General features: G+C 37.5%; 1 protein-coding gene across 4 annotated transcripts in view; it reads right to left on the bottom strand.

The window, feature by feature from the left end:
- SPAG9 (sperm associated antigen 9) overlaps positions 1-25,283 on the bottom strand; it is a 56,741-nt gene that overhangs the window by 3,166 nt on the left and 28,292 nt on the right. The window contains exons 5-29 of one of the 4 annotated variants that reach the window (XM_083874654.1): positions 24,266-24,419; positions 21,108-21,318; positions 20,514-20,613; positions 19,817-19,938; positions 16,755-16,812; positions 16,173-16,325; positions 16,028-16,079; positions 15,507-15,637; positions 14,355-14,411; positions 13,500-13,673; positions 12,696-12,825; positions 12,356-12,448; positions 11,913-12,080; positions 11,059-11,230; positions 10,055-10,282; positions 9,188-9,371; positions 8,641-8,763; positions 8,021-8,101; positions 7,485-7,552; positions 6,160-6,308; positions 4,969-5,140; positions 3,933-4,046; positions 2,203-2,241; positions 1,159-1,335; positions 643-780 (exon numbers count right to left, since the gene is read on the bottom strand). In XM_083874654.1, coding sequence (XP_083730780.1) covers positions 643-780; positions 1,159-1,335; positions 2,203-2,241; positions 3,933-4,046; positions 4,969-5,140; positions 6,160-6,308; positions 7,485-7,552; positions 8,021-8,101; positions 8,641-8,763; positions 9,188-9,371; positions 10,055-10,282; positions 11,059-11,230; positions 11,913-12,080; positions 12,356-12,448; positions 12,696-12,825; positions 13,500-13,673; positions 14,355-14,411; positions 15,507-15,637; positions 16,028-16,079; positions 16,173-16,325; positions 16,755-16,812; positions 19,817-19,938; positions 20,514-20,613; positions 21,108-21,318; positions 24,266-24,419 — 3,248 coding nt within the window. Of the gene's footprint in view, positions 1-642; positions 781-1,158; positions 1,336-2,202; positions 2,242-3,932; positions 4,047-4,968; positions 5,141-6,159; positions 6,309-7,484; positions 7,553-8,020; positions 8,102-8,640; positions 8,764-9,175; positions 9,372-10,054; positions 10,283-11,058; positions 11,231-11,912; positions 12,081-12,355; positions 12,449-12,695; positions 12,826-13,499; positions 13,674-14,354; positions 14,412-15,506; positions 15,638-16,027; positions 16,080-16,172; positions 16,326-16,754; positions 16,813-19,816; positions 19,939-20,513; positions 20,614-21,107; positions 21,319-24,265; positions 24,420-25,283 lie in introns of all 4 variants that reach the window. The other 3 variants (XM_083874652.1, XM_083874653.1, XM_083874655.1) reach the window with 3 other exon arrangements.

The following is a 25,283-nucleotide window of genomic DNA, read 5'->3' as shown; positions in this document are numbered from 1 at the left end:
ATTTAGGCAAAAGGTCAAAAGCAGGTCTAAGAGTTGTGTTTGTCAAGGTCTCAAGCTGCAGATTAGAAGCACAGAATCGCAACAGCTCTCACTTTATTTCCCCAAAGAGTTAAATTAAAAAAAAGAAGATGAATGTTTACACAAGAACTCTTTTATGGGCTAGATCATGCAAAACTGCTATCCAAGAAAAGCAGTGATCAAATACGATGGGCATGCAGAGATAAGTGATCTACTTCATTCCTTCCTACTCAAAAATGAGTAAATTTTACACTGAGCATTCCTCACTTAAAAATTAAAACAACTTGTTTTCAGTCAGTCTGCATATTTAAGTAACTAAGGACATGTTTTCCAGCAGTTTGAGACAGAAAATTAACCTGCCAAAGAAAGACTGAAAGCATAAACAGGCAGGTGGTACATGACTCCAAAGCAGAGTTTCAAATAAACCTTGTTATACAGTCATCCCAAAGGTCATGGTTTATTGAAAGTGTGTCAGAATAAAAATACTTCTATCCCTGCAGTGCATGGTAAAGACTCTATATACTGACCACACAAATGCACTCATTGCAATTACAGCAGCAGTTATTATGTGGGTAATACCCTTTGAGTATGAAGTATGACTCATTTAAAGCTCAGATTTCTTACCCATTCTGAAGTCAATGTATCCTTCTCCACCGCTTATCACCAACATTGATTTTAAGGGACACTGGTTGAAGGATTCTTGGGCTTGTTTATCAGCTGTTAGATCTGTTCCAGCACTACTCTGAGGGCAAACAACCTGACCTGGGTGAAAAACAGAACACTTATGTCTTATCTCAGAGTAAAACCTTCTGTGCTTGGTCATTAGATGACAAGGCCTAAAGCAATTGAGTGCCTTCTTAGCAGGCAAGTGCTCCCTTAGCACAGAACCCTTTTCACAGAAGGAAGCAAAGTCCTTGCTTGTGATCAAGCCCCTTTCCTCCCATTAAACAGGGCTGCACTTAGGAATCAGACAAGTCTTGTAATTCAAATCCAATATATTGTTTCTGAAAGTATGAATTCATACTCTTGCTATCTTTGCCTGAACACTGTGTTTAAGTAAGCGAACGAAGGAAACAACAACAACCAAACAAAAAACTCAAACAAATAAAAACCCTTTTGAAGATGGTAACAAAACCTCACCTGGTACTGCAACAAAGAATTTCACAGCATCCCTGTGGCCGTGGAAGCAGAGCTGTGCATGTGCCATGGAGCAGTAGGGGATGAATGTCCCTGGAGTCACTTTATCACTGTGCTCATCTCCATAAACACGGATCACACTCCCTGGACGGTTCCCAGAGCCTGCTGCTGATTTATTGGCTGGAAAAGAAGAGGACTTGTTTTTTCTACTTCAAAACACAAATTGCTTAAGTGGTTATTTGTTAAGAAACCTTATGGGTACCATCTAAAAGCTAAAGCCAACTTAGATAAAAATGAAACAGGAGGGCAGCAATGCCAATTCAAGACAGAGCTGGAAAGAAAAAGATTGCATGCTTCGTTATTTTTAAGTACATCAGAAAATGGAGCAGGATTCTTATTAGTCTAGCATAAACACCAGATTTCAATACCCTACTTTTGGGAAAAAATAATTTGTGACAGGACTGTATCTCATAGAAAATAAGTACCTCTAATGTGTTACAGTATGAGCAAATTCCACATACTTAAACATGAAATTAAAGACAGTTTCATTCCAACTAACCATAATGTATGCCCTTGCCAGCAAAAATTCTCTAGAAACAGCCACCTGTGGGCATGAAAGAGCTACCCTATTATCATTCTACATCTAGATTTTACTGAGAAGTTTTAAAATCCATTAAACCAGAGAAGTACTCATGCTAGACATACAAGCCATCTCCATTCCAAAGACTATCAAAGTAGTGAAAGAAACAGTGATTTGTAACAAGACAGCAAATGATGGGGATTAATGACAAAAGTTATAAGATGTGGTATCACATTGGCTGGAAGAAAAACAGTCTATATGAGAGTTCAGGTGCAACACAGATGATATGCTAAACTGCTGAGCAGACTGGTGGCCATTTAGCAAACATAAAACTGCTGCAATGCAGTGACTGCAAGTGGAAAAACATTCAGGAACATACAAAGGGTAAATCTATAAGGAGTGGGAAACAGCCTCAAAGTGGCTATTAGAAGCCTGAAAATAGGTTTTGGTTCAGGATCTGCACTTACCCCGCAGCCCCAGTAAACGTCCCTGGTGGAGGATTACAGCTAGTGAGAAAGGAGGAAAGGGGAAATGGATAGGTATGACAGTAGAGGAGAAGGATTAATGAGAACCCACCACTCAAATTTTGGTTTTTGATAAGGTAGAGCTTAAAATTTTAGCTCCTAAAAAAAACCCAATAGATATTTAATTACAGAAGATTCAATCAAAAGTCACAAAGAACAGCATCTTATTATAGAAGTTTCAGTACAGAATAGACCACAAAAACACTGTCACATATTTTTAAGTTTATTATTGATTAGCAACGTTTCCCCTTTCTCTCTTTCCCTGGCAGGAGGCTCCAGAGTAATACAGAATGACTCATGTTTTCAAGTATCCTTTTGGAACATCATCTGCTGCCCTGCTACTGAGACCCAGGGGACTGAGAGATGCCACTGCTCATTCAGGGATGTGACTGCTTTTATTAAAAAACATTAATATTTCTCACCAGGGTTCTCAGCCTCACTATCAGGATACCCCCAAAAGGCTGTTCTGACTCACAACCAACCAACAGAACTGAAATGAAACTCAACAGCTTTAATAGGGATTTCTTCATGTTCACTCCTGGTTTAAAACAAACTCCTCTGGAAAAATCAAATTAAGCTTGACACAAATTAAGAGCTCTAATTTTTGAAAGCATGATTTAAAATGTCTCAAAATCCATGACAAGAAGTCTGTCCTTCCTTAGTACATTCATGCAAGGCAAAAAAAAAAAAAGACAATTACTGAATGGATGGACAATGCAATGGAACAATATGAGAAACAATGCATGTGTTTGCTGTTCAACAAAGATACAACGTGAAGAGTTTTCACTATTAAATCACCCTAAAACTTCCTGTCAGACCACTATTTTCTAGGTAACAACAGTACAATTAGGACTATCAAAGGTCTGCATTTTATTTTCTGAAACTTCTGTCCACTTGTTATAATATTAGTCTCAGGCACAAGGGTTGAGGCTTTTTTTTTTATTGTTTAAATACAATTAATTTACACAGAGATTCTTCCCAAGCTTTACCTACTTAAAATCTGGTTTGCCCTTGGGCTGTTCTTTTCTCCTGAGATTCAACTGCCCTCGATTAGTTTCAGCCTATGACAAGAGTCTGGGGTCCGTTATTAAGCAAAACCCAAGATTTGCATGATTGGAATTTGACCTGGATGTCAGTTCCCTGTTTGAAGAATGTGTTTACAACTCCTCTAACTCTGAACGTGTCCTTTAAAGCAGCCTGTGTTACTTCTCTTCCAGTCCTATATATGCCCACTTTGTGATGAATTCTCAAGAACTAAAGCAAATCAAACTGTATTAGCAACAACATCAACATGCTCAAATCAAAAAATCTACTTTGTGATCATATGGCAATCAAAAATAACATTAATCAGAACCCTAATGATGTTCCATATAAGCAATAAACCTCTATCAGTGCTGTTAGTGCTCAGAACCCTCTAAGGCTTTGAAGTGTCCCTTTGATTCAAGCCAACTCTGCTCAGTATAGGAGATTCTGGAGATGTGTTATTTTCTCAGAATTATTGTAACCACAAACACAGATTTAGGTACTGAACAGCACACAGGCCTGATCTGTTACAAACCTTAAAGAGTCAGTGAAGCTTTCTATCCATAAGCAAGCATCTGCATTGTGTTTAATACTCTTTTTTTAATGCCTACAGCATATTGCACATTGCTATTCATTGACATTTTACTTACTTTCTGTTAATGGAATGGAGATGATGACACCATTTCCTGTTCCTACCCATAAACGATTACAAGACACCATAAGTGCTGTGATTCTCACAAATGAGAATCCCAGTTTACCAGTACCTAAAAACAAAAGATGCTTTTCATCAAAAATTATGAGCAAGAATAACTTGAGTTCTACAACACAGAATCTTAAATCCAACTCCCAAATCACAAAGACAAGTAATTCCCTCCCACTTCTGACAGAAACAAAGTAGAGGAGCACATTTAAGTTGTAAAGATAACCTAGAAGGCTACAACACTGTAAACTGAGAATTTATACTGCAAGAGTCTAACATTAGCTATGAGAAAGCAAAAAAGGTAAAACAGCTCCTTAATGCTGCACAGTAAAATCTTTTGGGGCTTACCAGCTTTTAAAACAAAAGAAATGAGTTTACAGAGATAAGATGGTAGTTTATCATGCATTAAAATTAATTTCTCATTTGTTAGCATGATCAGGAGAGCAGAAAGCTGACCAACCATGTGCAATGCACAACACTGAAGGATTTCCCAGAGCCTGATTACCTGTGTTTGTTGTGTAATGTAGGTGGTCAAACTGCTCTTATGCAGATATTAATGAAAAAAAATCAGAAAGCTTATTAGGTTCAACAGCAATAAAAATTTGCTATTTTGAGGGTGTTTTTTGAAAAAAGACACAATTTTTCCAGGCAGGTAATGGATTCTTCCTATTTTTAGCTATAAAAAAATTTATCAGTATAGAAAAAAATAAAGATTGCAGCATCTCTATTGGTGCCTGATCAACTCAATTTGCCTCATTAGTTCTGAGTTTTTAAGGACACTTTACACACCAGGTGAGGTGACTGTAACAAATGACCCATCACACTTCGCAGACTGACTTAGGCTTGTGCTTCCAGATTCAACTTTGCACAAACTGATTTTAGCTGGCCTTTCCACCCCCCCTTACCCCAAATCTGCAGTGAGAACCCAGCAGGAAGAGGAAGCTGCAGAGAGAGAGAGAACACACCAGTTTTTCCTGGCAACTCACCCAGCATTTTGCTGACATAGGGCTCGATGTCCACGTCCTGCAGGTGCTGGTAGGTGTGGGCGTGGTAAAGGCGCAGGGTGGAGTCCAGGCGGATGGACACCCACACCCCGTCCCCCACCCACGCCAGCTGCCTCACTTGGCTCTCCCTCCTTGGGTGGGCATCAAAGGACTTCTAGGAAACATTGGGGTTCAAATCAAAAGGTAAAACAAAGGGAAGAGTAAGAAAGCGTAATTTTTGTTACTCTCACGCAGTTGGAACTGGTAGTTTTAAATCAAGCACAACCCTCTGATTTGCAAGATCACAGACAGTGTTTAGCTCAGTTACAAATAGCATGGGATGCTCTAAAATTGCTGATTCTTTTCCCTGAGTGTGATCTCCAAGTTGTAATTTCCTACTCTGTCCTCATTTACACATCTCATCCCAGCCTGCTCCAGCTTCTGTCTCCTTTGAACCTTGAGCCTTTTTGGTCTGAGCTCCTGCTGCCACAGCACAAGGTACACGTGCCCAAAAAGTGTCTTTCTTCCTTATTCCATCATGACTGACTCTCATAAACAGCCCACCTGTTCAAAATATACACTATCCACCAGCAAAACAATCCATTTCACTTTATATGAACTTCATTTCAGTTTTCCCATATATACTTACTCTTCTTCACAGGTTATTATTGGGTGATTGATGTTTTCAGAAGAGCTGAGCACTCACCCTCCAAGGCCTGGCCCATGGCTCAGGCCAATTAGCAGGAACTGAAACACTTCAATTGCTCAAGGCTTGCAGAAACCTTAGCCACTTTCTGCTCTTGAGATGACACACTAAACACTGCAGATAAAGCACCAGCTCACACCTTGCATAAGCTATTCTCTAACTGGAAGGAGAGTATATTCCAAAGTAACACAAACCTCTGCATCTTGGTGGAGAACAAAATAAAGCACACAGTATAAGCTGGGAGCTGGCCTTACAAGGACACTTTCCAGTTTCTGGCCAGCTAAAAGTGGAGAACTAAATCTCCCAAAAACTGGTTTCAGTAAGTGAGAACTGTCTCGTCATAGCTTTAAGTCTTCCAAAACAACTATTTCGTGAAACGAATTTGCTAGGCAGCCTGTTTCCATACTGATGAAAACAGATGTTTCTGGAGTCTGAGCTGCAGCATTAAAACACAACATTTCATTTTTTTAGTCACCATTGGAACTTACCTCTATTTTCATGGCCTTTGGTTGAACAACATAGATTTTGTTCCTGTAGCCACACCAGACCTTGTCGTGTACCACTGTCATGCACCGGATGGAGTGGTGCGGCCGGCCGAGGTCCAGGAGGTGATAGTTTGTCAAATCCCACTGACCATCTGCAAAAACAGCAGGAAAACAAGAAGCAAAACTCATAGGGGCCTGTGTTTAGTTTAAGGAAAATTTAGAAGTACAAGCAACTATCTTAAAAGTCTAATTTTTTTAGAGCATTGTAATAATCTGGGTAAGTCAGTCCAAATTTATGGCTAGGCTGTTCATTAAAAAAACCAGCAACTAACATCCCAACTGTAACCTTTTTTTTTTTAAATAAAGTTTACAATGATTCAGGTTAAAAATCCAGCAAAACATTTTTAAATCAGGCGATTACCCAGTACTACAGGCTCTGCTTGACTAGGACCAGTGCCTGTGAAAACAGCTTTCCACACAGCACCAGGCATTTGCTGCTTGGCTGAACAAAAAAATGTTGGCCAAGGGCTGTGCAGATTTCTTTAAAATATGCTGCAAGATCTTAAAAAAGGCACCTGAAATCTACTAAAAGCATATTAAATTTGGTCATTCGACACCAAGTAAAATTCTTCCATAGACTGAACTATCAATGATGTTCACTAGAGAGCCTTAGGTATTTTAAGCCACTGCAGTGAGTTTTAAAAAAATAAAACAACAAAACCACTAAAAAATACTTCATCCCAGATGCATCTTTTCCAATATTTGCATTAGTGTTGTGCAACCTTTTTAATTCTTTTAAATGCTGTGCACAAGGATTTACACATCACAAGAGGAAGATGAAATGAATAGGGTGGAAAAACAAGCTAATAGGTAGTTCCAGTTGCTCATTGTAAGACCTTCCCCTCCAGGTCCTATTTCTGGAGGCTGAAGAATGGAGCTGCTTCAGGAGCAGTTTGGGAATAAGTTCTGAAGGCACATTTACAAAATTCTCATTGAAGGACTTGCCCAGAGACCATTTTTAACACTAATAAAACAGAAGACGTGACTATAATGAAAAAGAGATAATGATCGAAGTGGACTTTCAGATGTTTTTCCCTATTTAGTTCAGATCTATCCCATTCTCCATTTCAGAGTAAGAAAATACTCCATGAACACATCACAACAGTGTAAAAACAGTATTTGAATCTGCAACTGAAATAACAAGAAATATTTCTCATGACAACCCAAAGAAAGATCATTGGGGAATACATTATCAAAACATTACTTGTAAATGACACATTTCTTTCCTGACCACTGTTAAAAATTTCCAGATGCAACAGAATCCTTACCAACTCCCCGGTGAAAGATGGCAAGTGTCCCATCTGCCAGTGCAACCAAGACTATTCCTTTGACATGTCTGGGGAAAAACAAAGCACAACAACACACTCTGTTAGACTGCTCTACTCACAAGGCACTTTTAAAGCTAGGTATAAACATTTGATATTTCAGCATGTTTTTTACAGTCACATTAGCCCCAGTGTTTTGATTTCTATAATATAGTTCAGAGAAGGGATGTAAGAAGGGGTCAAAATCCAGTTCAGAGAGATTGAAATATATCTGGCTACAATGTCTGAAAAAAAAAAACAAACCAGCAAAGACAGCAACCTATAGCTACAGCTCATCCTTTGGGCTATGTATTTCTACAGGTGCAAGATTCCTTTTATTTTCTTTATTCCCCAGAAGTTTTCCACTGTCCCTCAAAGAGCATGCAGGCACTTATGGCAACTGGCATTCCCAATATCTGAGGAGGAAATATAAAACTACTTTGGAAAGTATTTTAACAGAAATTCATTATGATTTGCATGACATTCTTTTAAGGACTTACACAATACTGAGAATAGAATCTTTAAGTTTAATGGCATGAACACATTTCCTCCACTGGGCCACTGACGAATGAACATACAGGCTGCAAAGACAAATCAGGAGGGATTAAAAGCACTACCAGACAAAAACAACACAAGCAAAACCCTTATAAACTGAAATCCTCAATCAAAGGGAAAATAAGTTTTCACCTTCCACTGGAAATTATGTATTCACTGAAAGGAAGAACTACATGAGCAGCAGAATGGCTTTTTCAGAGGTGTAAAGCATTACAAACTCCCTTGCAGATCCATCTGCAGTAAAAATTACAATACATTTTTCTAGCCACTAAAATATTGAAAATTATGGAATTAACAGACCATAACAATTTCTTTGACTACACAAAACCCACAGAACTCTGCAGATGAAGTGTTATCTAACAAAAAAAGGACTTGCTAATCACCTACAATACTTCCTTTGAATTCTATAATGCCTAAAAATGCAGCAAAGCATTCAAGGTTTTTGCTCTCTTGAGATCATCCTGTGCCTAATCTTGACTTGAGATGGTTATCAGGCCTGTAGGCACAAAAAGCAAGCTTAAAGTAATTATTATAAATAAATGTAACAAGATTAGCACTTCCTTACCATCCATTCTGTGCTCCAAGCCACATGGTCGGTAAAAGGCTACTCATTTTCTGGGCTTCTTCTCTCACTAGATCTTGCTCATTTGGCAGAACTGCAACATCCTTATATAACTCTGACTCAGTACTAGAAAAAAAACACCAGTTAAAATACATTTAATGGAGTGCACAGATTACTCAAGCTATAACCCAGGTGTTTACTTCACTACTGAGAGTTCCTACACTGGCTTTTGAATTATGTCAGGTGTTTAAAAACACAGTAACCACACATGAAAGTACAATACAGATGAAAACCTCAATAACAATGAATTTCTTCAAGTGGACATTTACTTTTACAAGGAAAACTAGGTTCCATTTAAATCTGTCAGTATTATTATCTCTGGGGAATGGCAGAAGAGAATCACAAAATACAGACTTGTACCAAGACTACTTAAAAAGGAAAAAAAAGTAGTCATTTTGTCTCCATGCTATGTTCCTACAAACATTACATTTCTTTTTAAAAACACATTTTAAAAGGTGTGAGGACTGAGACTAGGTACTTAGGCTGATACACTGGAGATGCTTCTGTCGTGTGCTGCACTCCCAAGGGATCTGTAAAGACATGCTCTGTGTAGACTCCAGTTTGTGCAATATCAGCTGTGTCTTCTCCTGTCCCTGCATTGACTTCTGTTGCTTCTGTTGCCTCCTCTGCCGTTGGAATGTTCTCATCTACTGAATTATTTTCAGTTGCAATATCTATGAAACAAACAAATTTGATAAACTTTTGAACAACTACAATAGAACTTGCTATTGTTTAAAACAGCCAGAACTTGATACTTAAAACTGAAGTGAGTAGCTGGTATACCAGACAGTATTTCCACATTAGAATCAAAAACATCACATCAGGAATGTCCAAATATTAGCAGGTTGCACTGTATAAACAAATGTCAAATGCACTTTAAGTATCAACCCAGTGACTGAGGGCTCAGATTGGCCATTAAATGATTAACTAGGACAGCAGTGAACAACTAGGACCACATATCAACTGACAACTGTATCACCACACAGCTCTGCAGGGCATATGACAAAAAAAAAACCAGTATGAATGTTTACAAAACAATCAGTTTCACTTAAATCTCTATTAGGACTCGACAAAATCCAAGGCATTTATTTTAGTCACTCTTTGGTAACATCTGCATTTCAAATATTACATTAAAATCTCTCTAGAGCAGGCACAAGAATTCTCTCCAAAGTGCTTAAAGAAGCAGCTGCCAATTCCCATTTCATGTCACCTCCACCACATTTTCAGCTACAATTTTCACATTTACAGAGAATTCATGTTATCACAGCTTACACGCTCAGTAGTTGCAGCACTTATTTCCAGCTGCATCTTGAGCTGTTTGGCCAGCCCTGACACACCTGGAGTATTTATCACCTACCTGACTGTTTCTCTGCCACAGGTGAGGCCCCATTGATGTCATGGGCAGCAGGAGCTCCTGTGAGACCCTCAGCAGTGCAGCCCACCACGGTGATGCCCCCCAGCAGGCTATCAGTGTCAGCAGAGCTGTTACTGGTCATGCTGCCACACAGGGAGGATTTGTCCACTTGGCTGGAATCTGCCTCCTGGGACCCTTCTTCTCCTGCAGGGTAGTCTGTTTCCCTTGCTCCTGAAAGAGATTAAATTCAGAATAACATAATATCCTGAGCTGGAAGGGGCCCACAAAGATCCAGTCCAACTCCTGGCCCTGCAGATACCAAACAATCCCACCTTTTGTCTCAGAGCATTGACCAAACGCTCCTGAAGTTCTGGCAGCCTTGGTGCCATGACCACTACCCTGGGGAGCCCTTTCAGTGCCCCACCATTCCCTGGAGAAAAATCTTTTCCTGATACCCAGCCTAAACCTCCCCTGATACAACTTCAGGCCCTGTCACTGGGTGTTTTTCACAGTGATAAAGCTGAACCACTTCTCTATCTAATAACTAAGCTTCAAACTGAATGATCTCACCAGCAACTGAGATTTAACATGCAGACAGCCCCTACCTATAAGATTATTTTAACATGATCAGCAAACATGGAAGATGCTATCACAAAGCTCACAAAACAAAAGCAAGAGCAACTTATGCTGCACTACAATGTCATTCACTGTATTTCAATCTGCAGTTTTCCAAAAAGATTATTTCTATTTTAATTACATCTTCCTCTTAATTAGATTTCATAACAATGCATGTACACAAGGGCACCTATCTATATCTTTATGAAGAATTTAGGTGCAACAGATCCTTTGTTCTGGAAAAAAACCCGACATTTTTCTCATGCTCAATCCTCTCATACTTTCAAGACTTTTATCACACTAAGTAACAAATCTGTGGGTTTTCATTGCCTAAGAAAAGCTGAATAAGAAACAGTTAAAAGAGCAGGAGCTGAACCAGCCCAAGTGTTTACCTGGTACACTGGCAATACAAAGCACGTGAGAATTGCAAACAATGAAACTGTCCAGAATATTCCCCGGTTGATTTGCATCAATAATGATAACTTTTGTAGCAGAGTGTGTGCTAGTACAGATCCAAACTAGACTGGATAATTCTTCCTGATGTTTCAGTTCCTTCTGCTGATCCTGAGGGAGAAAAAAGGCAGAAATGAACAACAGAAAGGGGGACAAGAATAGAATTATTACCTTTGATCTTTTATGGTTTTACATTTTCACCAACAGAAATATACATAAATATGTGGGAAGTTAAATATCTTCAATACTATTGTAAAACTACACGTAGTTACTCGTTCTCTATGTATCTGAAGTATAAAGCTCCCTTGTATTTCATACTTCTATTAAAAATATATAAAATATTATAATTACACTGCATAATTATCAGTTAAATCAGTATAAAATAATAACATTATTGACATGACAACTGCCATACTCAGTATTTCTACAGGTTAATGGGATATCCCAAAGCACTTCAGAATCACGACTTTGTTTTTATGCCCTTAATATGAATTCCATTCATGGCAGTTAGAACATGAACAGTTGTGTCACAAATGGTTTTTAAACAAGGCAGCATTGGTATAAGCAATACATCATTTTGATATAGTTGATTTGCTCCTGAGATTTGCCAGCAAAAGAAAAAAGTATTTAATAGTTGGATTCAAAAGCCCAAACATCCTGGGCTAATGACTAACCAAGCAAAATCTATTTGTTACCAATGAATCTCAATAAAAAAATTCTTTATTACTCTACAGTTACACAGTAAAGACATGTAACTATGTAACTTATTAAATGTACCTTGCAATGACCTTACCTTGAGCTCCTGGTCCAGTTTATCTAAGCTACTCTGGGATCCTGTTTGCTGCTTGTTGCCATCTGCATCCACATTAGTCACATCATTGTAGAATACACTGGCACCAACCACAGAGCCTCCATCTCGTGTCTTCCCTCCTGACAGGTTGACCCCTACAGCACACCACAGCTTGGGAGAAAAAAGAAATATTTCACTTGAATCTCAAACTTAAAAGAGACAAAAGCATTGGTAAATATGCTAAGTGATATTGACATTATTATATATCTGAAGTTCCATTTTAAGTCATTAATTACAATTAAAGTAATGCACATTTTACTGAGACATAAATTCTTCTTCACTATGTTTTAAAAAGAAAATTGAAAAAGAATGTAATTGAGTCCAAAACAAAAATATTCAAGCTATAGTTTGCCCAAGTCTCTCTATCATCACTGGAAATATCCTACCTTCATAGAGGTATCCTTCTCATCCAAAGGCCTCAGGTAAACAGGTACAGGCAAGTTCTTCATCTTATTTTCACCCTGTCCACCATTTGCCACCTAGATAAAAAACAAACAAACAAACAAACAAACAGGGGAAGTTTTACCTTCAAAAGAGCTTTACAATCTTTGGAATTAGTTGCTCAGACTTTATTAAACACAATTAAGAGTTTTGCATTACTGCTTTCTTTAGGAAGATTCTTTACTGCTAAATTCAACAAAAACAAAGCTGGAATCACTCAAATCATACCCTATTCAAACATGACAAAATATAAAGCTGTTACTATTACACTTGAAAACATCCTACCTGTTTGTACTTCTGAGGTAGACTCCAGCCAAAAGCCTGCACTCTGCCATCCTCTTTCTGGACATGAGCCTTCACTTGGCGATACTGCTCCCTCTTCTGCTCCCGCCGTGAGGCTAAACTGGCTTCAGTTCTGGGCAAGAATCAGGATTGAAGAACTTCTTATTCATACTCTTTAGAATCTCTTGTGTAATGGGAATTGCTGTTAAACTCAATAACCAAGATCAATGTGGAAGCATTGGGTTACCAAGGATATCCCTAGGTTTTTTCACCTATCAGAATACCAGGTTTCCTGTGGGATATTTTTAAGGGATTGCTGAAAACCAGGCAAAACCAGAAATTCTATTGCCAGCATACTTAAAAGAAATGAACTTGGGTTGTGTACCTCTAGTAGGAGCTTTGAAAGTTGTAATGCAGAGGAATATATTGCCAAAACAAAGCACAGGAGAAAAAAATAATTACAGATTCTTGTTAGCCTGACTCTTAAGTGAACCTTAAGTACCTGTACAGGTATTGCCCAGCTACAACATTTGCACATAAAAGTGCACCAAGTGTTGCCTCCTGTGATTAAATGCACTTTTTTGAAAGACAGTGGTATTCACCAAGTAAAATATTTCAGCCAGGTGCTCAAAGTATTTACCCACTGCTGCACATTTCATTCTGCACTCTCTTGAGTCTTTATGAATCAACACTCACTTCAGGAGAACATTATACACTTCACCTACCAGCATGCTAATAGTCTCAGAGGACTAAAAGAGTGAACACTTGATAGAGCATATCTACTAGTATAAAACAAAAATGTCTTACTCTTCACTGAGGAATTCAAAGGCTTTAGATTTGTCACTGGGTAATTGAGATAAGGTGCTGCTTCTTTTCTTGACTGATGGAGTAATGTGCGAGGTTGGAGCATTATATTTAACGTTGACAGGAGGTTCTGGTTTCTTTGCTGTATTGCTGGATGAACTGAAGAGCCTACTAAAACTAGAAGAAGAGAAAAAGAACAAGAGTCAAGATTTGTCAGATACATCCAAATTTGACTGTGCAGGCAAAACACAGCATATGCCAGCCTGCTCAAAACAGTTAAAATAAGAAACTGGAGATCAACATAGCAGCAGCCACCACCACACACTCAGCAACACTCTCAAAGCACAAAGACTCACATCTCTAAGAAAAATTCTTAAAGGATTATTATCCCATTTATCAAATTCAATGGGAATTTCACCTTGAATTAACACCTACAGGGAACCAAGAAAATTAGGATGTGAAGAACACACCTGGAAGACAATTCTATGAAGGATATTAGTTCGTGCAGAGAGAATTTTAAAAACCTCACTATTTTCTATGCAACAAGATAAAACAGTTATCAGCAAATCACAACATCAAAAGGATTATTTAACAAATATCTTTTTGTGAAAAACACTGATTTAGATTTAAAGAGCTTGAAGTCAGCGAGGAGAATGTAACAATCAGTAAGCTGTACTTCACAGAGGGAAAAGAAGCTGAAATAAATGCAATCCACACATGCCATGCTGGGTAATAAGAGGAGAAGTGTTAAGATATCTTCATCTGCCAAAAAATAATTAGCTAACATCCACAAATGTGCCCATTAATTGGTTAGGGTCTGTCTTTATTTCTGCCAGTGAGTTGTGTTTCTATACTCACAATTGCCAAATGCTTGATCTTTTCTTCTCTTGCATGGCTGGATTTTCTCTGGATGCTCTACAAGAAATGAATTCCAAGTTTACTGAGTCAGTAATATGTAAAAAAGAAAAAGGAATAGAACAGTGTGTAACTCCTTTTAAAAAAGGATAGTATCTTGAAAACAACAAAGCCTGTTTTTTCACACTGCTACTTCTTTACTTATCAGAGGACAATCTTGAAATTCCCACTAGAGGAAAAAAAGCTACTTAATAAACTTCATCCACATTTCTTTGCATCCCAAACAAACTGGCAACTTTTCAGACAGAAGAGACAAATCTGCATAATACTTTGTAATAAAAAAAGCTCAAAGAAAGGCACCAAACCATTTTAAATTATTCTGTTGCCTATTTAATATTTTAAGCATTGCTTTTTGTTTTAAAGCCTATTAATCTTCAATACACCAGTAAATAATTGATAAAGTGAGTGTTCCCATAGCCATAGATAAGAGATAGGAGAGGATTTCTACAGCAGACAATAGTTACAGAAGAACAAGCCATGGCTGTTGGGAATGTGTATTTTTTTTTCCTCCCAAAGGGTCACAGGCATGAGGACAATGGGAATAATTCCATGTCACTGCTGTCTGTGGCCAGCAGGCAGCACCACAGCCTCTGGTACCTGTGTCAGGCACAAGGATAAGCTGGGCTGAGGCAGAAGATTTAGGTTTTTAAACCATACCTTCCAAACAACTCAATATTCAGGATGCAAATGAGACCAAATCACCATCTTTACTGCTTCTATTTAACACACCTTGCACAACTTTAAACTGTTTCATCTTGAACAACCCAAGTCCTTCCAAAGGAATTATGCTCAGCCTGAAGACTACATTATCCCTTTTTGACATCACAAGGTATGTGTACACACAGAGTAATTTCTACTGCCCATCAGATTAATGTTATTTACAATTACCAACTTCTGTAGCTGTTCCAAAATAAGCATCCCTTGAAAAAAAATATGTGTATTTCACATCACATTAAGTAACACATCTTCACTGAGGTCTCACAAAGAAATATTCTGACAAATTTATGTCCACAACTTAAAAACAACATTCCTCGTGGGCATGAGGAAAACGAGCAGAAAGCAATGAACCTGCTGACCAGATTAGAACTCTTTCACCTTATCATCTCAGTCCATCGAACAGCCTCCTGCAGCTCCATCAGCCTCTCCTTGTACTGGTTCCTCTCCATCAGCACTCGGGCCATTTCCACGCGGGTGAAGCGTTTCCGCTGTGCCGTGGGGACGTCGCTCTGGGCACACAAGGAAACAAACGTGGCAGGGATAGAGGAGAGCACAGGGCACTGCAGAGCCACCCTCTGCCTCCTGCTAACAGCCAGGCTAGGGCAAAATTCCAGATTTCACATAGTTAGGGGCTTTGGAAATCTGAGTTTTACCATCCTCTCCTCCCATCCCTTTGTATGTGATATATTGTGAATGAAAACAGCTCTTCAAACAAAGTGTGATAATAGAGGGCAGAGAGGAAAGCAAGCAAACTAAGCACTGTCAGTTTAAGTTTACTTGTGCTCTTTTATCTTCTGGATGAGCTTTACCACTACTTATTAAGCAGTAAGTTTTAATAACATTCACTAAACACATGGATTTCTAATGTCCCATTGAATTACACACACATATACACCTACATCATCATCATCCTTAGCCTTCTGTCTTGCTTCCTCTGCTTCTGCACGAGCTCTAAATACAAAAAAAAAAAAAATTGCATTAAATACCACAGTAGAGTTTTTTCTTCTTTTTTTTTCTTTTTGACAAACACAGAATTAAACTTACTTTCTCAGCTCTTCTTCCAGTTCTTTATTCTTCTCTTCAAGCTTTTGTTTTGCTTGTTTTACAGCCTCTAATTCACCTTGTAGTACATCCTTTTCACAGGTCAATTCATCCACCTTTGCTATTAAATCATTCTTCACTACATTCAGTGCATTTCTACACAAACATTAAAAACACACGGTTAAAAAGATGACCATGGTCTCGCAGTTCAGCTTCAGCCTGGTTTTATTTTTGAAGATCTACACATTTCTTATACAGAGCTGCTGTAAAACAACACAGCTTCCTTGGAGAGCAAACCATGTCCCCCCAAATCTCCAACATTCAAACACATTCACATTCTCTCTATTAGATGATAGTAGTGATAAATCAGTTTACAAGGATAAAAGCACATTTTGCTTCTTAGGTCTTTAATTTCTAGAAGAAGACCAACTCAGACAAATACACCTACAAATTCAAAATACTCACACCCCCACTACTCTTACAACTGAAATCACATTTGTATAGTTACAATTCTGTATCAGAATATTGAAGATATAATGAAATAACTGGAAGTCAGTATTTTTTTACATAAACATTCTCACTTACTTTGTCTCCAGCAGCTGAGTGTTTTCCAAAATAAGGTTTTCAACCTCACGCCCCATTCCTTTCCAAAGGAAACAAATACATGAAATCAGCATATAAAATGGTTGTTTTTACAAAACTTATATTTTGTTATTGTCTAAAGTCAACTGAATTTTAAATATGACAAATTTGTCAGAAGGACTGTGAGCTATCTGAAGTTTCAGGTCCAACCTACCTTCTACAATTATCTTCCCCCCACCTTCTCCCAATCTGATGTCAATTAAAGCCCAAAAACATCCCTGACCAAGCACAGGCCAGTGCTGGACTCTGTATATTTGTATGTTACAGTATTAAGTCAAAAATCAAACACAGCATATGTTGCAGAAGTATTAGACCACAGAAAATTAAGTTTAAAATGCTCAACTGTCTTTTACACCATCAAAGTGGATCAGTTCTAGACACAAGACATGCTGAATAAAGCTGAGATTGTGAAAAGCCCTGCAGATTTCCCCAGAGCAAATGATACCTTACCAAAGAAATTATGGTCTTAAAGCCCATGCATTCCATGTAGAGCAAAAACAAGAACAAGAAACATTTTATGTGAGGTGTAGTATGAGTGAGGAGCAATAAAAGATTTAGACTTAGGAAGTAAGAGTGAATTAAAACAAAGCCACCACCAAAAACCTGAAGTTTTTTCTTCAGATATGATATGATATGATGTGATTAGAAGCAGGATTTATACAGAAGACTGATGTTGAAGAATTTAAGTTTGTCACAACCATTTCCATTGGTGAAACCTCTTATAAAAATCAGTAACTTAATAAAAGTCTCTCATTTTCTGTGAAATAATTTAAAAGCACAGCCCTTGGAAGAAATTCTAAGCCATTCAGAAGTTTTCAATTAATATGCTATTATGGAAAAAAAGTGAACAGAACTTCTCAAGTAACTCCTTCAGTGTTACTTAAATTTCTGGAAATTAATTTCTCACCCTATTTTTTGCATACATTATATAATTTTCAGAATTTTTAAAAAAGTAATTTCAGGAGAAAATAATTATTTTGCATCTTGCACAGCAAAATAATTACCACACAGATAAGCAGATATGATGTTAATTCAAGATTAACATAATGAATGAAAAAGGTATCTTAATGGTGGAGGCCTTTTAAAATACTTAAGGAACGCAATCTTCTAAGCAACTTTGGCAGCAGAAGACTTTAAAGATATTTGGATAACAAAGAAAAAAAGGTATCTATAAATAGACATGCAAGTCAAAGTTCCCTCTTTTGACATTTCCCTCTCTGGGTTTTGCATTAAAACTAAATGACATTTACTGAAGTAACTTAGATCAGCCATGGTTAATTTATCAGTATCTGGAGAAATCCCTTATACTACAGCCATTAAGAGATTTTACTCAAGTTGCTATTAGTTTTTAAACATTTTCAATATTCCCAGATAAAAGTACGTAGGATAATATCCAACAGGTTTCAGGATCTATTATAATGCAAGAAAAAAAAAACTACAAAGCCAGAGTGCAACAGCAAAAAAAAAAAAGATACCAAGCAGGGAAAAAATACAGAGAACATATTTCATGAGAGCAGCAGCCAAGAATGCCTAACTGGAGAAGCAACAGATTTCAAGGAGTTTTTGAAAAAAGAAGCATACACACCAGAATATTCCCCTGGGTATGCAGCCCAAGAGAAAACAGATTGGAGAATCCCAATTAACTATTTTTACACAATTCCATACTGAACTTTAATGCTCACTTAGAACAGGTGCAAATGCTTTAAACACACTATCCTGGATGGAGGTGTGGCTTTTCTGGTCCTCAAAGTTAAACGACAATTCTAAAATAAATTTTTTAGAACAACAAGTTCTGCATAACAAAGGCAGGTATAACCCTGGGCTTAGTTTGCACACACTGGTGTTTTCAGCAATAAATTTACAGAAACTAGTAATAAACTCACTGACAAACCTTTAGTAAGTTATACTAAAAAGTACATTATTTTTTGCCCATGAAAAACAAAGCATTAGAATCAGGACATCCTGAAAACAGTTTGATTTCTTTTATAATTTATCACAGCTAAGGGATGGATGTTGCTCCATGTTAATACTTCTTCAATATCTGTATTTTTGCATGCAGAATGTGTGATTAATCCCTGTGAGAATGGAATGACATCCAAGAGTTTTGGATGGAATATGCTGCAGTAAGGATGTGGAGAGTCTCACTGCTCAGAGCAACAACAAAGCAAAACCATCTCAGCCTGGACATAGGCCCATTACTCCTAGTGAGTAATACCTGCAGAAATGTCACCTGTTTGATGGAAAATAAATTTCTGGAGGAACATTGAACAACCAGAAATCCAGATTGCACACAGGAGTTTTAAACAATCTGCATTTTTTCAGGGTCAGAGGACAGAAGCAAACAGGCCTCTGTCCTTGATTGTCTGCACACAACCCATTTCAAAAGCATCTGAGAGTGACATCTGCATTTTATACATTTCACAGAACCAGCTTTCATTATTTCAAAATGAGGCCTGAACAGTTATACAGCAAAAAATACCTTGCTATGACCTTTTTGGTCTTGGTCAACTCAAAACTTAATTTTTTTTCAGTCAGCACAGAAGTAACAGCAAGCTGCTTAGGGAAAGGAGAAATGTGAGTTTCCCCTCCCCTATCAATTAACAGTTTGATTCTCAAATTGCCACCATTTCATTTGCTGCAATTCTCTTTCAAGCTAAAATCCCTAAGGAGGTGATAAAGCTGGGCTACTACAGATCAGGCATGACCTGAATAAAATTATCTAAAACTAGTTCAAGACAAAATCCTTCCTTGAGATAAAAATCCTTATGTAAGAGAACAACATGGGAGAAATGGAGAACAGTGTAGGAAGTGCCCCAAAAGATTAAGATCTTTATAAAGAGAGAAAGAACAAACACTTTCTTCTGGTTTTCCATTCCAATGACTACCTTAGGATGCTATTTAATTTTAATGCAAATGAAGCCTAACAATAAATCCAGCAAGAATAATTACGCACTTCCTGAAAAGGAAAATTGCTGTATACAGCATCTCTAAATAACCTTTCTTACCCAGTAAATCTGCACCTTCATCCACGTCTCCAATTAGGCCAGAACCAGCAGATGACAGCTCTTCAAAGAGTGACTCTGTGTTACGGTCAAATGCTTTGTTCTTGATGCCTTTGGTGGGAGTGCTGGGCAGAGAATTAAACAGGACATGAAAAAGCAGGGAAATAACACTGCCATAATGAAGAAAAGCTTTCTCTGTATTTTTTGCCAGGAGTTCATCTGTTCCCTCTAACAAATCCCACAAGCTTTCAGTTGGCTTACAAGTTCTAGATTATATTTTCAAATATAAATGATCTGCTTTGCCATCAAGATCTTCAATCTTGAAGCAGTAGCTGATATTGAGCTGGACAGGATTTTAATAAATTAAAGCATATCAAGTTTTGGCCTATAGAAATTCAGTTGTGTCAGGACTTAGCCCAAATGCCTGAAGAACAGACAGCTCAGCTAAACTGGAAATCATTTAATATAACAAGAATGCAAGAGAACTGAATAGTAGGAGGTCAAAATATTCCTCTGGTCAGAGAAGGAGCTCCTTTCACACAAAGCTCTTACACCCTTAAGATTCACCATACAGGGTAATTTTATCCTTCTCATCACAAGAATGAAACAAAGACAAAAAAAAGAAAAATTCCCATAAACAGCATCTTTAAATAATTTTCTAAAATTCGTCTTCTTCCTCAAATCGCAACACACAACTTACCTGGAACCTTTATATCCACTGAGATCTTTATCCATATCCAGTTCTGGAGTTGACTCAATGATTTCCTGAACTTCAGATTTTTCTTCATTTTCATTTCCTCCTGGGGCAAAGCAAGTGGTACAAGCCCATAAACAAAATCACCATGATATATTAACTACATGCAGTAGTTCTTAATCAATTGCCAACTTAGGATACTTCTGTTCAAAGACTTATTGGGGTAATTAAATGAAGAGACACAGATTTTGATACTCTACTGCAGACACTGGAATTTCTAAGTCTCTCCTCATTTTAACACAAATAATCCAACAGCAGTTATTTCCTACTATTTCTACAACTGAAACCAAGATGTCCAACACTTCATGATTCTTTGTGACTTTTCTATTGCCAATGAAATATCATAAATATTTCTAATTCTGAAGGAAAAAGGACTAAAATCACCAATAAACAACAAACTTATCTCTGACCAATATTCTGTACACCTTAAAATATTGAGCAAAAACTCCATTCTCATTTGTGGCACAACAAAAGATAATTAATAAGTGATCAAATAAGACGTCCATAGTAACCCTACATTAAAAAATTAAAGCAGCTCACCAGTGCACACATTTCTTGTCTCTTGAGCTACCTGGACTTCAGTATTCTTGCTCACATCCAGCTTCTCATTCAACATCTCTGTGTCCTTTGCAAGCCCTTCAACATTTTCCTTTTGAGGGGTTTCAGCAGCCAGTGCAGGAACATCTGAAGCAGCTGTGGATGCTGGAGTGGTACATTTGGAGCCTGCTTGGCTAACATCAGACAGCTCATCCTAGAATTGGACCAGTAAAAAATGAACAAAGAGTTATTTGAAGAGTTGGGTATATAAACTAAGGAACAGACAACAAAAATCACTGTATTTTACTGAAATTTATCCAAACGTAAAGATAGATGAATAAAAATAATATTTTAAGCCAGTACAGTCATCTTTAGCCTATGGCTCTTCCACTCTTGTTAAGGCAGTTATAGCTACATAAAAATGCCTTTATTTTTAATAATAATGTTTGATCTCAGCTGATAATTTTAGTCACTACTTTTCTGTGAAGTCTTCCAGAAAACAAGCAGCATTCTCATTCTAAGAGTCCTTCTAGCTGCACAATGAACTGCTTAATCTTTCCAAAGCTGTTATAAAATTAATGCTTCAGAATATACGTGGTACCTTAAAAAGCAGCCACTGATGCAAACATGGATCTAACTGATATAAAACTGCAGTAATTCATAGAATTATAATCACAGAATGATGGTAAGGATGGTAACTTTCTATAAAAAGTTCTCCTAGGTTTGTTTGGGAATCAGAGGTGAAAGAAAGGCTCCTGAACAAGTCTGTGACATTTTTTTAAATGTGACTGAACTTGTCAAGAATAAAACAGGTTTAGATTTTGCAAAGCACAAATTGACTGCATGCCTTTTTGAGTAGGAAATGAAACTGGATTTTAAGGTCATATAAAAAAATAGAAGAGACCTGCATGTAGATATATGTTGTCTCACTTGTACTTAGCATAAAATTACTATGAATCAATTATAACTTAGAGATTTCTCCTTTTGGAACTTACCAAGGCAAAATTTTTATTTGTGGGGACAGGGAGCAAAACACACATTTATGTATAACAGCATAAATGTAAACCTTGCTTGATAGTGACATCTCCACAATGAATTTACAAGCCCTAAGAACAAAAATACAGCACTAATTGCCTATCAATTACTGACAGCTCTCATTGTTTCATAGTAAATTGCAGAATAACCAATTATTAATATTCGATTTTCTGTCAAAAGTATTCAGAAATACAGACACCTCTAAAGAAATAAAATAAAAGAAAAACACTCTGCAATTCACTCAATTGCCTTTTGAATGGGTGAAGTTGAGGCACTGGCTAATGGTTCATACTTGAGCAAGCAGATACAGAAGGGAGGAAGTGGTGCTCCTTACCAAGGGCATCCAGAACTCACACAAATGAGAAATAAAACCTCAGCGGAGCTGCTGGCTCTGGTTAAACATTTCTACATCTTTGTATTCCAAGAGCATCCACTAACTGATGCAGCACAAACTGATCACTGACTTTCGCACACAAAGCTCAAGGAAAATAGCTTGATAGCACAAGAAAAAAACAGGGAAGAAAATGGTCTTTTCCATAAAGGAATTTCAAATCATCCCATCTATTTTATATTTCTGACTTTATTATCTATGATATTTTTGAGCTTACTCTTGGAAACCACACAGATTAAACTATTACAGATATTCGTTCTAGAACTAAAGAGAAAGCAATTTCATTAAGTGACACTGAATTAATCAGAATATCTCTTAAAGCCTAAACATTTGAAAGTCAGTGCTGTGTTGACTTAGCAAAATTGACTTTCTTTGTCATGTTGCCAGAAGACTTTTCCCGAACAAAAAAAAAAAAAAAAAAAAAGAAAAAATAGTTTAAAAATTCAATAATTAAATCTGAATGATAACTCATCTGCAATGCTGTGCAGGAATGAATAGAAAAGAATGACTGGTACATAATTGTGTGCCATCTTACAATGATGTCCAGCAATGTCACTATTGCACAAGATACAAAATACTCAGATTTTTTCATCTCTGCCATCTCCTCTTTGTGAAACTTTTGGAGGAAACATTGACCATTAAGGAAAGTTTCAGGCATGAATGGAAAATAGAGGCTGGAAAGCAGCAGAATCTTGTTTGTGCCTTGTACTGGATGTTAAAAATATTCAGAAGAAAAGTATTAGAGAAAAAAGTTTCAAATGCTGGTTTTGACTTCAATATATCAAGTTATTCAACAGTTTCCCTTCAGAAGTATTTCACACTCACAGCTACAAAGTAAAGATGTTCCTTTGGACTCAAAGAACTTATTCTGAATAAACAGATTTGAATAACTACACTTTGTGCTATTTTGTGAATTCTCATTTTAGCAGGGCATTATTTTTTAGAAGAATTAGACCAAGAAATCTATTTTGACAATATGGATTAGCCAATTTTCTGAAGGGAAAGATGGAATGAGAAGCTTCCCTTTCCACCTCATCTCCATCTACTGTTAGTGGTAACTTGTATTTAGTGTACATATTTCACTCAGCTTTCCTAAAATCCACCAATTTACTGATGTTAAAGGACATACTCAAAATCCAACCTCTTGACTAGCATCCTTTTAAGTGACAATTTTTTAGAAGCAAACTCACATTGTCACTTGGATATCCTTATAATTAACCACTACTTACTCTTCCAATTACCTCCTTATGACTTCCATGATAAATAAATGAATTCCTATTACTTCCAAATAGTTTTTGTAGTTCTGAACAGTTAATATATCCCTGCTAGGCAGGTATTAAGTTCTCTTAAGAGGAAAACTCCTTCTAAAGCAGCATTAATGAAACTAATTAGACTGCACTCACTGCCTACTGACATATCTAGTGTGGAAAAACAAATTGGAACCTTTGGAAAGGGCCCTTAGTCAGCAAGAAAAGACCCACTGCTGAGAATAAGAGGAAAATTAACCTGTATTACCACTCATTTGGAAAATGCCCCCAAAACTTTGTTTCTTGTACTAAGAAAGTTCCCTCAAAGCTCACTGGAGTAAGCAACGCACTTGGCTTATACAAAGATGTTTTAAGGGTCTACCTCCTTTCTTTCAATTTGGTGAGGTTTTTTTCCATCCTCCCAAAGATCTACCATCTGTTATGGGAGTTTTTCCACACTCCACACAAGGCAGGCAGGCTGTGCTCACCTTGAGGCTGGTGTGGGACCTTGGCTGGCTCAGCTCGTGGAATTTCCAGTGCTCTGCTGCGGGTGTTTCCGCCGCCTCCCTCTGAGCCTCGGGGGTGAGCAGAGCATCTCCTGCAGGTAATGGGAAGATGCCCAGGGATATGGGACGTTCCTTCCTGTTGGAAAGACAGGTAGAGTTCATCAGCCATCTCAGATAGTCTCACAGTTTATTCTCCTGCAGACCTCTAAAATCAGCAGGGAAGTAGTGAAATTCCAGGTTCAAAGTGCTCCATTAGAGGAGAGCATCTCCTGCAGGTAATGGGAAGATGCCCAGGGATATGGGATGTTCCTTCCTGTTGGAAAGACAGGCAGAGTTCATCAGCCATCTCAGGTGTCCCACAGTTTATTCTCCTGAAGTAGTGAAATTCCAGGTTCAAACTGCTCCATTAGATGTGCAGCGCAGCACAGCCCGGAATTATTGTTTTGTATTGTATTGTATTGCTTGTTCCACAGCACCCAATAATTCCTCATTTCACAATTGCCAAATCAATTTCATGGCTTTAAATAGCAGTTATTGATTTATACTACAGCTAAGCTGTAGCAAAGTTTTACAGAAATGAAACACCAGCAGAAGTGTAAGACAAAAGTGTTTCCTTACTTCAGTTTTCAGCAACCACTATTAAAAATATCATTTTGCACCTTCTTCTCCAAGATATAACCACAATTTCTACAACAGCAAACAGCTAAATCAACAACTGAAGTATTTGCAAAATTGTAAATAGTAAGCCTCAGGCAACTCTTCTCAAATCATTGGGGATTTTATTCCTGAAGATCACAGAAACCACATGGATTTATGTAAGAGAAAAGAACTGGGTCAGGGAATTACCAATGTTACAACTGGCTCAGCTAAATATTGTGTAGTTTTACCCAACATCAGTTCAACACTCTACTTCATCCTAAAGCTGCAAAAAAGCTTGTGCTACCAAAGCAAATTCTCATCCCAAATTTTAACTTCTTCACTCTTTCTACTTGCCTATAGC

Source organism: Zosterops lateralis, assembly GCF_965231275.1.
Source record: "Zosterops lateralis genome assembly, chromosome: 18".
Classification (NCBI taxonomy): Eukaryota; Metazoa; Chordata; class Aves; order Passeriformes; family Zosteropidae; genus Zosterops; species Zosterops lateralis.
Note: the sequence above shows the minus strand (reverse complement) of the source record. Positions and strands in the feature narration are given on the sequence as shown.